Source organism: Boleophthalmus pectinirostris, unplaced genomic scaffold, assembly GCF_026225935.1.
Source record: "Boleophthalmus pectinirostris isolate CB_2022bp ecotype Guang Dong unplaced genomic scaffold, ASM2622593v1 HiC_scaffold_18, whole genome shotgun sequence".
NCBI lineage: Eukaryota > Metazoa > Chordata > Actinopteri > Gobiiformes > Gobiidae > Boleophthalmus > Boleophthalmus pectinirostris.
Window position 1 is genome coordinate 46,281,812 of NW_026571133.1, and position 15,320 is coordinate 46,297,131.

The 15,320-nt window shown below is 39.3% G+C and overlaps 1 protein-coding gene across 1 annotated transcript in view; it reads left to right on the top strand.

Annotated features, from left to right (window-relative positions):
- The window catches only part of si:ch211-196i2.1 (collagen alpha-1(I) chain), a 50,739-nt gene that overhangs the window by 4,972 nt on the left and 30,447 nt on the right, over positions 1 to 15,320 (top strand). Inside the window, exons 2-4 of the mRNA XM_055153228.1 lie at positions 7,487 to 8,023; positions 11,505 to 11,549; positions 12,347 to 12,466. Of these exons, the coding sequence (XP_055009203.1) occupies positions 7,487 to 8,023; positions 11,505 to 11,549; positions 12,347 to 12,466 (702 nt within the window). The remainder of the gene's footprint in view (positions 1 to 7,486; positions 8,024 to 11,504; positions 11,550 to 12,346; positions 12,467 to 15,320) is intronic.

Below are 15,320 nucleotides of genomic sequence, written 5' to 3' on the forward strand. Positions count from 1 at the left end.
TTGTGGTGGTTGGTAATAATAAAATTGTAAAACAAGTGTGTAATTAAGGAAAATTGTTCTGCACTTTGCACTAATATGAGTCAGTATAGTCACATTTTCTTTGTGTTTTGGTTGTTTTTACGCAGCTTTTCTATATTTTACCGAAACAAATGTCAATGTATGCCTCTGTTTACTGTTGGCAGAGATCAGGTTGGTCAAAAATAGGGACATCTGGAACATTTCTTGTATAAAACTGATACAAATACGAATACAAATCACTACAGTACAAATCACTGGTTTTGTATAAATCTGCTGGGACTGTCCCGAGTAAGCAGGCAGTCTTGGGAGTAACGGGTTATAAAAGTAACGTGTATTGTAATGCGTTGTTTTTTGCTTTAACGCAGTAATGTGGCATTACAGGGAAAAAAGGTAATATTTTACTCGGTACAAATGTCAGTAATGAGCATCACAATGCTTTTTTAACCTGGATTGAAGTAGTGTGTTTTTCGTTTTTCTTCATACAAATTCACTAAAATCAGAGAGAGAGAGATATTTCAGTGGTGAAACGCGGTGAAAGCGAGCGAAAGGATTGGTGCAGAACTCTGTTCCATGGAGCTAAATCGAGCTGACGCCCGATCGCGCTCGGGAGTTCTTTCAGGAGTTCTAGACCAAGATTAGTCCTGGTTCAGTTCTGGTTTAGTCTTGGTTTAGACCTGGTTTAGACCTGGTTTAGTCCTGGTTTAGTCCTGGTTCAGCTCTGGTTTAGTCCTAGTTTAGTTCTGGTTAGTTCTGGTTTAGACCTGGTTTAGACCTGGTTTAGTCCTGGTTTAGTTCTGGTTCAGTTCTGGTTCAGCTCTGGTTTAGTTCTGGCTCAGCTCTGTTGTAGTCCTGATTTAGACCTGGTTTAGTCCATGTATGGTGTAAAAGTTCAGCATCTTCGCACAGTTATTTTGGTGAGAGTAAATTAAAAGTGCTGCAATAGTAATGTAATGCCTTATATTTTAAATACAGTAATATTATTATATAAAAAATTACTTTGAAATGACAGTAACAAGTCATAAATAACATATTACAGTTTTGAAGTAACTTGCCCAACAGTTTAAATAGGGACGTCCGGTCACACTATATCAGGCGTCTCCAACGTTTTACCTCCAGTGATCTACTTTTACAAAATGAAAATGACAGAGAGCTACCGATTTTAGCAGTCATGAAGAATATTATAAGAGTGTATAAGAGCCTCGGCAAGTCTTAGACGTGGAACAGTTAGGTGCTTATAAATCATAAACCATTATCCATTTATCAGTGCACAGTTAGGCATCAAAATAATACATTTACAATAAAAATAACCGTAAAATCCAGACTATTGAGCGCACCTGAATATAAGCCGCAGGTGTCCACGTCATCAAAAACTTTATTAAGTTCTTGCCGTCTGCTTTTATCACCTCTGAAATCTTTTGTCGTCCTTTTGCGCTGAGTCACTTCGCTATGCTGCGCACTAAAATCTCACCATCGTCTCACTGATGCCAAGCTCAGGTGCAGTGACTCTATTTCCTTCTTCTCAGTGATGCCACTAACGTGCCACTTAGTAACGTGTTACTGTAGTCTGACTACTTTTTTCAGTAGCGAGTCGTCTAACGCAGTGCTATTTCCAAACCAGTAGTCAGATTTAAGTTACTTATCTAATACACTGTGCGTTACTATTTTTGCGTTTCAGGGAGATTGTATAAATCATCTCTGGTGACACGTTTTCTATGATGTTACGTCATCTATGCTCTGCCACGAGTCAGATGTAAACAGTGGAGGGCGAGAGGGATGACTTTTGCAGCTGGAAATACAAACATTATTTTGATTTTATTTCAGCTAAGGATGGCAACATAAAGGTTTGTTGTTCACTCTGTGCTGAACAACAGACAAAGTGTTGTCTGTCTTCAAGAAGGAGATGGGGGATCAGCCGCTGCTGAAAGTAACTAATAAAGTAACTTGTAATCTTACTTAGTTACTTTTAAAAGCAAGTAGTCAGTAACTTAACTAAGTTACTTTTTAAAGAAGTAATGAGTAGTTAGATTACTGTTTCAAACTAACTATGGCAACACTGCTTCTTCCACAGCCACATCAATCCCTGTTAACTTAAAAGCTGCATCATGTGCATTTCTTTGTGTGTTTTCCATGAGGAGGGTACGGAAGAGGGGTCACAACAAACACAAACGCCGCAACAAATACAAATGCGACAACACAACAAAAAGCCACAACACACCAAAAAAAGCCACAACGGAAGTGACCTCGGGACTCTATTTTAATACAAACACCACAACAAATACAAACGCCACAACACAAACGCAAATGCTGCTACACATTAAAATGACACAACACATTAAAAAGCCACAACACATTAAAAAGCCACAACACATTAAAAGGCCACAACGGAAGTGACCACGGGACTCTATTTTCCGACGGGCCGATCAAGTGGCAAGTGAAGAAGAAGAACTACAACGTGAAACGAATAATGATAAAACAAGAAATTACTTTTACTTGCGTTTCCAACTTCTCCGTTCCTTTACTTTTCATGTTGTAGTTCTTCTTCTTCACTTGCCGTGTCTTTTTGATGTGTTGTGGCTTTTTAATGTGTTGTGGCTTTTTAATGTGTTGTGGCTTTTTGATGTGTTGTGGCATTTGCGTTTGTGTTGTGGTGTTTGTATTTGTTGCGGCGTTTGCATTAAAATAGAGTCCCGCTGTCATTTCCGTTGTGGCTTTTTTTTGTTTGTTGTGGCTTTTTGTTGTGTTGTCGCATTTGTATTTGTTGCGGCATTTGCGTTTGTTGTGACCCCTCTCGGCTTCCGTAGGAGGGTGTGTGTATGAAGCGCAAAATACCTGTTCAAAACACAATCAAACAGCATCTTCCTGGGCACATCACCTGCACATGTCTCCTGCAGAAAGAGCCTGTGTTCTGTCTGCATCATGTCAGTGTCTTGGAGGAGTTTAACAGATTTCAGACTCTCCTGGGGGCGGGGATAGGTGTATGGATCAGGTATGAGTGGATGTCCAGCTACTGAAGTTGTGAGATGTTTCTTCTTGTCATTTACACATACAGGTAAGACGTATCCCCCCCTCACTAATGTTCATTTAGCATCAGAACTTATTTTATCACACAGCGATAAACTATTTGAGTGCACTGACAATATCCATCCATATATTCGCTGCATTATTTTATTAGCCGCAGGGTTCAAAGTGAGAAAAAAGTAGTGGCTTATAGTCCAGAATTTACAGTAATCAAATTTGACTTGCACAATACCTAGAATTCAGGAATCCCTTGGTGAGCTGCTCTGAAGGGGGTGAAGGATGACAGATTGGAGACCCCTGCCCCTGTTAACGGACATTTGTAATTAGAGTGTACATATGACAGATTCTAACAAAAATGCTGTTTTTCCTTGGCAAGTGACACAGAGAACAATGCAAAACACAAAACAGTTACACAGAGACAGAACACAGAACTGTAAAAGGTCAGATTCAAAGTGTTCAGAGACTTGTTTATCCTTCATCCACAGTTTAAATGTAGTTTAAATGTAGCTACAGATGGACTTTTTCTTATTATCACTGCGAGACTGTTCCAATAATTAGTCGCTTTGACAGACAGCATCACTTGTCCAAATGTGTGCTACCTCACAGTTCCCTCGAGCTGTGGCCCTGATGCCCTCCCACTCACCTCACATTTCTTAGTTTTATTTAGTCCTTCATTGGAGGAGGAGCGAGTCATTTAGTAAACAGCTAAGAGAGTAGAATCCATGGCAAAGAGGAAATTCCATTTGTCAAGTGGACAAACGTTTATTTAGCTCATCCAAGCTGCTTCTTCACTTCTGGTCAGACGTTGGTGGGTCATAGCCTGATTCATCAGCCGGTTTCACTTTGTGGAAACTGTCTAACCTCACAGTGTTAGAATTTGTTCGCTCGACTCTAGGTGAGTACTTTTTTTATTTAATCAGTCTGTGCTATTTGGTCGTGATGTATGTAATGCGCTGTTAACTGGGTTAATTGGTATATTAAGCTTTTCCAAAATCCCATAGGAAGAAGGACAATAACGTCTTTCTCCTTGATAAAATTCACCTAACATTCTCTTTATTCCGGCTTTAAATCCTCGATCTCGGGAATCGTTGACAATGCAGAAAATATGGCTCTTTGCTGATTGGCTGGTGCCCGAACCCACACTTGTTTTTGCAAACAGTCTAGTGTATTCCGATTCCTGACCTAGTCACTGGAGAGAAATTAAATTGAGTGGAGGCTCTAGGTGACGCTTGCCTGGCTACGTGGATTCTTCCTGCAGGCAGATATAAGGAAGTGTCCTCCAGCATCTGACTAGAAGTGAAGAAGCAGCTTGGATGAGCTGCAAAAAGTTTACAACCTAAATAAATGTTTGTCCAGTTGACAAATTGAATTTCTCCTTTGTCATCTATTGTTATTGGTCTATCTACAAAGTAATTAAGACAAAGCGTGTCCCATGTTAACATCAGGGTTGCTAGGTAACAGTTAGGAAAATAACTTTACATATGTCATATTTGCTGCTTGTGTCCAACAGGAAGTAACATTTTAAACTTTGCCAAAATAATAATAAAAAAAGAAAAAGTCAGGCACATTTTGAGTAATATTTTAAATCTAATTATGTTAACAATGTTTTAGTGAAAAATGACTCTAACCTGTCGCATGCTCTGTAATGTTTAGGAAAAATCTGTTATAATAATCAGATTACCCGATAATTATATCTGCTGTGTTTACATGCACTAAATCTGATCACCATAAACTCCAGGGATGTGTTAGAAACTGAAGTACATTTTTAAATCATTTATCATTTAAATGTTTTCTTTTTCATTTTTGTCTTTGTCACATTGGTTTGCCCCTTTTTTGTTTGCATTTTGTTTGCAAGTGACTTTGTCCAAACCTGCACAAGTGTGAGCCATGAGTAAGAGCTCAGATTTCTCACACCAGATGGAAGTACACGGTGTTTCAATGATCTAGTAACACAAGAAATCGATTGGTTTTTGATGTGCATGGAAACATAGCCACTGTCAGCTTTCCCTCTATTCTAGTCCATGTTCATATCATGTTATGCTGAGTCTTTTTTTTTTGCTAATACAGGCCAGATAATACTTTTTACATTGGAGAATTTTCACCATTGTTTTGTGTGTTTTACTAACCTTGCCCAGTCACATGTTTTAGGTTAAGAGGCCCTTTGTACTGCTCTCTGCACTCGTGTATAATGACACTATAACACCATCATGAAAGCTGTGACAAAATGATGGATTAGACAGGATCATGCTCCAGCGCGTAGAGCCAGAGTCTGCCCTGAAGGCTCCACGCACAACAGCCTAAATCATTTGTCTCACAAGTGTGTCTTATATAAACAGAACCTGTAACTCTAAAAACACCACGATTCAAATGATCACATTTCACAAGCTCACATTTACTGATGGACAGCACCTTATATATTACACTCAGCTCACCTCCAGTATCTAGGTCATGGCACGATCTCCAGGATTACTCCCTCCAATGACTGAAAGTTGGCAATAGAGCGAATTCGAAAAGCAATTCTTATTAGGGTTGTCAAAAGTATCGAAAATCAGATACTAATGGAGACTAAAGCTAGTATCGATTCCACCCATCCATTTTCTTCCGCTTATCCGGGGCCGGGTTGGGGGGGCAGCAGTCTAAGCAGGGACTCCCAGACTTCCTTCATCCCAGACACTTCCTCCAGCTCCTCCGGGGGAATCCCGAGGCGTTCCCAAGCCAGCCCAGAGACATAGTCCCTCCAGCGTGTCCTGGGTCTTCCCTGGGGCCTCCTCCCGGTGGGACATGCCCAGAACACCTCTCCAGAGAGGCGTCCAGGAGGCATCCAGAACAGATGCCACCTCAGCGGCTCCACTCCAAGCTCCTCCCATGTGACTGAGCTCCTCACCCTATCTCTAAGGGAGATACATACTGTCCCTGCACACTCCAGTCACAATAATGCACCTGGTTGTGACAAGAAGGAAATCAGTCTTAAAAACATAACTTTACAAATCACCATGTATTTAGTTCAGATTTCTTCCAGTCCAACATCAGCTCTGCCTATGTTTAAAAGTACAGAGTTTTGTTTCACTGTTTTGTAACAGCAGGATATGAAGTGAGGAGGAACAATCATTGCATTTTTCTGGAACATCTGTAGATGTTGTGTCTGTAAACACTGAGCAGATCACAAATAGTTGTAATATTTTGTGTAGACAGCAGTGTATGTTCTGTTGGCTTTATCATTTTCACAGTTAGACTTTCACACGGGGACATTTGCACGGTACCACTGGGAGTGTGACTTAGTTCAGTTCCTTCCTTTGTTCATTGTTTTGTTAATATGTCTCAACTGACTGAGAGGCTGTAGATTAAACAAGTAAATACATTTGATATTCAAATGAAACAGCCGAGTGGCTGATGAATGTGGACCTGGACTGTTCTCGATGGGTTTCCCCCATCAACCCAAAACACACTTCAATTATACAATTCCTCAGCTGTGGCAGCCTTGACCAAGACCTGGAGTTATTTCACATTTTATATAAAATATAGTGTAGTACAGTGAAGCAAGTGCCGTGCACAAGTGCACTAAACTATGCAGTAGTTTATGTATTTAAAGTTTTATTGCTTGATTGGTTCATCATTTGTTCTGTATTTCATTTCAGTTCAAGTTACTTTCCATAAACGTTTCAATATATTGTTTGCATTGGATCCACTCTGACCCCATTTGAGAACAAAAGGGACATGCCTTTCTCTTTAGTAAACACATGTGTGTTTCTCTTTTATCCTGAAGCTGATATGGTCCAGGCTTCTCAAAGTGTTTCATTAAACTGCTTCATCCGCTCATGTTCTATTGAAAATCACGACGCCGTCAATTATGACACGTAATGTGTTTTCAGATAATAACAGTTGCAGAAACATTTAGAAACAGTTTCAGAAACATTCACTACTTTAGGAAATATTGCCATTAACATACATTGATTTAAAATGTTATAAAATGAGTTATAGATGAGTGAATCTTAAAGGCAATTTTCTGATCTATGATATAATGTCTTTTCCTCATCACAAACAGACCTGGAGTTGTGTTTCATTCACACATGTTTAATACACAAACTCCACACATTTAGGCTGAGTTCTGAATTTTCAAACTGAACATACTTTGTTCGGTGTGATAATAATCGTTGTGTATAATAATACAGGAAGTGCTTCACCATCACCAAAAACATTTGGATGATTTCAGCCCTTCAATTGCCTTTGCAATCTCTATTAAACAAAAGGAGCTGTTAACGTGAAAACTACCACTAGATGACATCACAATGTGGAATAATAAGATTTCTCAAACATGTGTGAATGAAACAAAATGCAACTGTGGTTATGTTTTTGATGAGGAACCATTTTAACATGAGTCAGTTTTGTATAATGTAAGAATTTAAATGAATCTCAGTCCAGCAACTGTAGTAAAAGTGTAACTGTTTTCCAGGGTTTGTTCCCACGGCCTGGAGCTTCTCGTGGAGATGGGACAGTGCCCTCAGGACCAGAGCGTAAAGGCACCATCACCCGAGGAGATGTGTTTGTGGTGGATGAAGACACCGACCTCATGGACCCCTTCTTCATACACCCCAACTGGAAACCTCCGAGGAACAGTCAGAAGAGCCACCAAAAGGGAAAGCCCGACGTGTCCAAGGACCTGGAGGAGAACATTACCACAGATAAAAAGACAGACGCTGGTGGGAGGACTATCCCTATATATCCTGGAAAACCTTCAGATGACATCATTGATCTGGATGCAGGAGTAGCCCCCAAGAAGCCCTCTGTTACTCCAAAATCCTCCGTTAAAGCAGAGGAGCTCAAACCCACCAGCTCACACTCAGGCCCGAGCAGAGAGCCCGTGAAGCAGGAGCAGCCTCGAGTGATCAGCGCCGTGTCCAGGGAGGGAGACCTGGTGCTGGGATCTGACGGGAAATGGTACAGGCTCCAGAGAGGCCCTAAAGGTCGAATGGGACCCCCTGGACCTGAAGTGAGTATGATAAGACTGGATGTACTTTGCCAAAACAACTTAGTGGTATGTGTGTTTTGAAGAATATGCTGGATTGCTGGATCTTATCACTTATTACTTCACCTCTAAAGTTCTGTGGTATCATTCTGTTCTTATCTGGTGTCATTTTGTTGCCTGGGATACACAACACACTTCAAAGATGTGTCTGGTCACCGCTGAGTTCAGAGTGTGATTGGCAGGTGGATTAGCCAATCAGTGACAGGCTTAATCCGTCTGTGTCAAAACAAAAACAGCTGTTCATTGGAAAAAGAAGGAACAGATATCACAGGGGACTGAAAAAAAACATAGATTTCTCCAGAATCACTGAGCGAAGGTGAAAACTTAGGTGAGAGAGAAATGACATTTTATTCAAACTGATGGGTGACTAGCGACCTCCTTTGTATCACATGTGTTATGTAGTGTTTGAGGCATGATAAAGGGAGTGGGAACCAGACTGATGTCCCTTTACATATATAACATATATACAGAGAAATCATTCAGGACGTGCACATGGGCAAACGGGGACTAAAAATAGCCTTACAGCTTTTGCAGTTTCAGCAGCATCTTTTCAGTACTTTTATTAAACTGCAATATTTGGTACTTGTTAGGATAAATAACTAGGCTTTGCTATTTTGTACAATCACTTCTATAGTTCATTATTGTACAGAGGTCATGTGAAGATCAGGGCTCTGATCACAGCTGTGAGACTCAAAGATGTGTCAAGACAAATGCAGGATATTCCAGTCTTTCTAATAGCAAACTAACTAAACAGGACAGAACTATGACAGGGATGATGTCATGACTTGTTATCCAGATAACACCCGGATGGAGTCTGATTGGACTGTGCATCGTGTCAAGAGGCCTGGCTGACCTCTGCACCAACGAAGAGGTGCTAAGTAGGGGTGTGCAAAAATATTGAAATATCGATATATCGTATCATTTAATGTAATGATACAGTATCAATATCGTGGGCTGCTGTATCGATATATCGTCAAGAGCATTTTTTGGTATATTTTACTAAATTATTTGGTTACAGAGCTACAGTTTTGTTGCTTGTTCAAAGGAAGGAAACTTGTTTATTCGACACATTTGACATTTTCACTGTTTTTGATTATTAAAATGTTTGTGTTTTATATTATCTTTGTAGAAGAAGTGGTTTGACAAAGACTTTTAGTATCACAGCCATGATTTAGCCTTTATTTTTTTATTGAACCGTATTGAATCGTTTTGAAATATATCGTATTGAATCGTATCGAATCATAAAAACACTGTATCGAGATATGTATCGTATCATGGCCTATGTATCAAGGTATGTATTGTATCAGTAACTTCTTAATGATACCCAGCCCTTGTGCTAAGTCTAAACCATGCTGTCCTCCCACTATAGTTTGTGTATAAAAGTCATTGTATCAGCGTAAAACATTGAGTCTCTGCATGAGAATGTCGGCACAGACGCCTTGTACAAGTATGACTTTCTAATATTGGAATAAGTAAATTATCTGGACTTTATTTCTGTTTCAAGTGTATTTTTATCTAAACAGAAACTAACAAACACGAGAGGAAAATGTTGTTTTCCTCAACATACTGTAAAAGTAAAAACGACCAAAAGTGATTTTGTCCACTAGTATAAGGCATAAACTTGTGATCAGTGTGGTGTCTGGGGTCTTTCCTGCTCCTTCTTTATTTCTGCAGGTTAGTCTTTTGAGACTTGATGTCTCAATTTCAAGATGGACCTGTTGAACTTCTATTTTGTTCTCTTGCTGTCACGGGCAAAAGGAATCTAAAACTACGTTGTTTTGTGAGATTAAACAGCACATCTTACAATCTGTGTAGAGGCCTGCATCTAAATGTGTGCATTTGTTCTTGGCTGTAGCCTCTAATGGTTACAGGATGCTGTGCTCATAGGTTCACTTTACAACTTCACATGTCACAAGAAAATGGCTCCAGAATAACAGCCAGATCAGATGTTGTTCATGATTAAAGGGTTGTCAGGCATGGCTGTCACCCGTCTGTTATCCACAAAAGCTTTTCTATAAAATGTACACATGTATTTGTGTGATATGACTGTGACCAGACAAATCCATGAGAGCCGGCATGTTACACAGCTATTACATAATCAAAAACATGCACGGAGTTTTGCAATCTATTGTTCGTGCATGTTTAAGTAATCGTTATCTGCTGTTGTTGCTGTTGTTTAAATGCTTTCATAGATTGATCCATTTATCAGTATGTTTTAATCGGAGCTTTATTATAACACAATATGACCAGAAAGAGCTTAAACAAGTTAAACAAGTCTCTCACACATAACATTACAGTTACCAGCCATCAGTCACCATGATAACTGCTGAACATTCCACCATAGACATACATGTAGAACAGCTCCAGTGTGATGTTGCTGCAAAGTATCAATAACATTACATCTACACTTTGCTGCCCTCTGCTGGTTAGACACGTTTCTGATCAATACCTGAGTTCAGCCAGTGGAAGAAACACTGGAAACCTTTTTCTCTGTGACATGTTCAGTATTTTTGATGCTTTCATACTTGCTGTTCTTATCCCGTTCTGTTTATACTTTAAGATAATTCAAATAATTTTCCAAAGATGATAAAGAGAACTTCACATGGAGCTTCATATTATATGTTCTAAAGTGGAAACACATTTGATAAAAGGGATAAGTGCAACAGAGCTGTTAAAAAAGCGTGTTATAGCCACACTGACCAGACAACCTGCAGTTCCATCTGGTCCATGCTGAGTCATAAAGTCCACAGCACACGCAGCACACTCAGCACTTTAGCCAGATTAAAGCCACTTGTGGCATGAGGAAAAGCCAGTGTAAGCTCCACCTCTGCTCTCTAACATCTCCTCTTCTGTGTCCAGGGCTTCAGGTTGTCACACTGATGAAAGAACCATGTGTAAGGCTATTAGCTCACAATGATCACGTCTTCTGACAGGGGGAAAGCAGAGTTAGAATTCAGCTGCTTTTCATCATGTAGTAAAAGTTTTACAGATACAAGAGATAAGGCAAAATTGGCCAGATAAGCAAGAGAAGAAATCACTATTAAAATAGTTGCACAATTTGCTAAGCTATAATTATTTGCATACAATGACCTTTGCAGACATCCAAAAGGACTGGAAATGAACGAGCCAGTGTTCACTTGTCATTATATTTCTGGTTGTTGGCAGTTCTATCACTCATCTGTGTCCCAGTGGAGACAGATCACCACTGTTTTTGAGCTACAGGCAAAGATTTTCACATGATTAAATGGTGAACGGTCACATTTATACAGAACTTTACTGCCTCCAATGGGCACTCAAGACGCTTTACATCACTGCACATGAACACTGGGGAGTTTAGCGGTTACTAAGCCTTGTGCCACTTTATTCTCATTTGAAATAATCGCGTTCTCGTTGTACAGACACAGTATTTGTCAGTGAAATGTAAAATGTGCTGTGTGTCCTACAGGGTTGTCCTGGTGATGTGGGTCTGACAGGATTTAAGGGAGATAAGGTATGTACCCTGGTCTTTTTGTACTTGTTTAAAGTGGAATCTTAGAGGAATATTGTACAAGATTTTCAGAGATGAATTAAACAATATGATGTTACAGAAACACTACATTAAAGCTACAGTATGTAACTTTATGGAGGCAACAGTTCATGCATGATTCCATGGAAATTGAAAGTTAAGACCATTGCAAATTTTATGTCAAACTGTGAAAGATTATAGCCAAAGGAACATTTCCATGGAAACAGACAGAAAAAGACCCTCCCCCAGTCCAATTAAGTCAGGTTTGTGGAGATGCAAGTCCGCCCACGTCCAGTTTTTTTTTTTTTTTTTTTTTCAGTGCAATAAACACAAGCAAAATGTTCCATTATTTGAGTCTATTTTTAACTAGAGTTACATACTTTGGCTTTAATTATTTTTTTGTATTACTAGTTTAATTGACTGATAAAAACAGTGATTGATGGAATCTTATGACATAAAGAAGTTTTCTTGTTTCAGTACTGTCAAATTTGTGAGATTTATACAAATGTGTTATTGATATTGTATTTTGTCACGTCCCTGTTGTGTATGAACTGAAATAAATGTTGTGATTATGATAATGATATTATAATGAGAGTCGTGTACACATAAAAGAGCCACATCCCTGATTTGAACAGGGAGTCTCCAGTCTCACAGTTTGGACTTTAAGGTTTGTTTCTCCAGTTAGTATCACCCAAACAGCCATGTCAGGGTCACTCTAGGTTAAGATGAGCACTCACCTTGGATATGATTGTTCTTATTCTTGTCTTGTATTGATTGTTCAGGGTAAGACTGGTCCTGAAGGCAGACCAGGAAGGAGAGGAGAGCCAGGACCTCCAGGACCTGCAGGTTTACCCACGCTCTACCTGTGGAGGAACACAGCAGAGGAGTGGACTGCCTTCCAGGTAACGTCATCTCATCAAACCAACATCTAAACTAAAGAAACACTACCACATGGCTCTAATTGTCCTGTTTAAAGGGCACGCTTCCAATTAAACTTTGATTAAAATAGGTCTCCATTTCCCCCGAATCATTGCTGAATCCCAGTTTGTTTTGTTAGGATCACTTCTCCATTGTTCTACTTGCTGAGTTTTCCTGGATTAGTGTTAAAACAACAATTCTAGTGATGCAATGAGGCATTTATAAACACATCTTTCCTCCTCTAACTGGCTGCGTAACAGGCTGAGGAACATTTCATTTTGTGATGAAGTAATATTGATTATATTGTATTTGCCATGAAAATTTTAAAAGGTAAATTCACAACTGTTAAACCAAATAATTTCTATTAGTGACTTAGGCCCAAGAGCTCTACAAGAACACCACAGTTTAACAGTATTCATTTCAGCTGCCTCCATCTGTGCTGGATGATTGATGATGTCACCTGAACCCCAGAAACATGACTGCGTTCAAGACCAAAGAACAGTTCAGAGCCAACTAGTAGTATAATATTTTGTGTTCTTGTGACCCGAGCAGGATTTCAAATCGCACGTCTAAAGTCATGTGGGCCAAATGTGTGAGCCATAAACCTGCCAGCCCTGTCATCACAAGTATCACCATTCAGCAGTAAAACCACAGCTGACAGCAGCACGCGGGGTTAAAGAGCTCCTGCATCTGAACAAGCCTTTGTGTCTCTCAACACGTTTGACTCATGTTCATGTGGGACTTTGCTGTCATAAGTACTGTTTTTGATTCCTCTAAATAGTGACTCACAGAAGGTGTTCTTCTAACATCCACAGTGTTTCAGGACTACAGAATCAAGAGCCTGTTGTAGACTCATTAAAGGACCAGAACCAAGGCTTGGGTTGTTCACATTGTGTAACTGTCTCTACTAATAACAATGGCACAGAGGTTTAGGGCAGACAGAGACTGGAGAAACTGAAGAATATTGGTCTGATCTACAGTGACATAAACCCTGTGCTTAATGAACAATGACTGTTGTTAGTTAACACAATTTCTATGTTAAAATGTTGTATCCTCATCAGAAACATACCTGGAGTTGTGTTTTGTTTCATACATACATTTTAGGCTGCGTTCTTTCCTAAACACTCTGTTTCACCTTGTGATGTCATTGAGTGGTGATTCAGGAAAGGCTCCCTTTGTTTTTAAACTTCATACATCTTCACTAGAATCATCTGAATAATTTCAGCCCTGGAATTGCCAAACCTTGAAGCTAAAAGTATTTTTTTTTGGCCTTGTTGAAACATCTTTACTCCACAATACACAAAAAGATATTAGAGACCTTCTATATCAGACATGTCAGACTCAGGTCCAGGGGCCAAATTTGGCCTGCAATATAATTATATTTGGCCCACGAGATCATATCAAATCTGTATTAGAGCTGCCCACCGGCTACAGATAGACTATACAGACATGATTTCATCTTTTGTTATTATTTTAAACAAAACTATTATTAAACATTTATTTTAATAAGAAAAGGTTTAACATTACATATCTTGAAAGAAGAGAAAACATGCAGATGTTGAAAATTTTCAATAAATATTTAGTTTGACCCATGACAGTCCCAGTTTTTAATTTGTTTAATTTGTTTCAAATTGGCCCTCTGTGAATTTGAGTTTGACACTCCTGTCCTACAGCAATCTTATCTGAACAAAAGGTATCATAAAAGTAAATCAGTAGAAATGAAGCTAAAACAGCTGTTAACTACCACTTGATGACATCACAAGGTGGGACAGATCATTTTGAGTAGATACCATAATGATGCAGGATTGCTCAAACGTGTGAATGAAACAAAACACTCCAAGTCTGTTTTTTCAGGAAGTAACAACATTTGAACATGACTAAAAGCTCACATCAGTCAGTTTTACATAATGTAGGATATAATATACAGGGTTACACTTGTTTCTACACAATTTTGCTAAATGATACACACTTAGTCAATTGTCGTGACTAATGCTGACATTCAGACCAACACCAAACTGTATTCAGAGTTTGATTCATATTCTTTTCTTTGTACCAGCAATATTTTTTAGTGTTTTCCGTGCATTTATGATGGACATGTGCAGAAGCAGAATGAGAAAAAGGTGCAGAGGTGATATAAATCTGCCGTGTGTTTGAGCAGCCCATGAATCCAGTGTGCTTTGAACCTGACATGTCCCCCTGCTGCAGCTCTCCACACGCGCTTTTATGTGGGACTCAATGAGGTGCAGAGGAAATGCACTCAGTCACATACACATGACATCACTGTTTGTCACACGTGCACACAAACAGGAAAAATACGAGTGATAAAACTCTCTTGAACTCTTCTATATAGTTTGCTATGGCTGTATTTGACTGTTTAAAGTGGCTATTTGTACAACTTAAATTATACATGGAACACCTACACATAAAGGTCCAACAAGGAGAAATAATTCAGAAGTGAAACAGAGTGGATCATCCTTAAACAACCAGTCAGCTCTCACCTCATCTCATCTCTTTTGAGATATGTAATGTTAAATCTTTTCTTATTCAAATAAATGTTTAAAAATAGTTTAGCTTAAATATTGAATCCAGAACAAGCAGAATATAAAATAATAACAACATAGTCTATCTGTAGCTGGTGGGCAGCTCTAATACAGATTTGATATGATCTCTTGGGCCAAATATAATTATATCGTGGGCCAAATTTGGCCTCCAGGCCTGAGTCTGACATGTCTGATATATAGTGTCATATTGCTTATAGCTTAAAGGTGCATTTGCCAACTTTTCTGGTGGAGGGTCACCTAGCCAAGCTGGCGCCACCTAGTGCCTCTGCTCAATTTC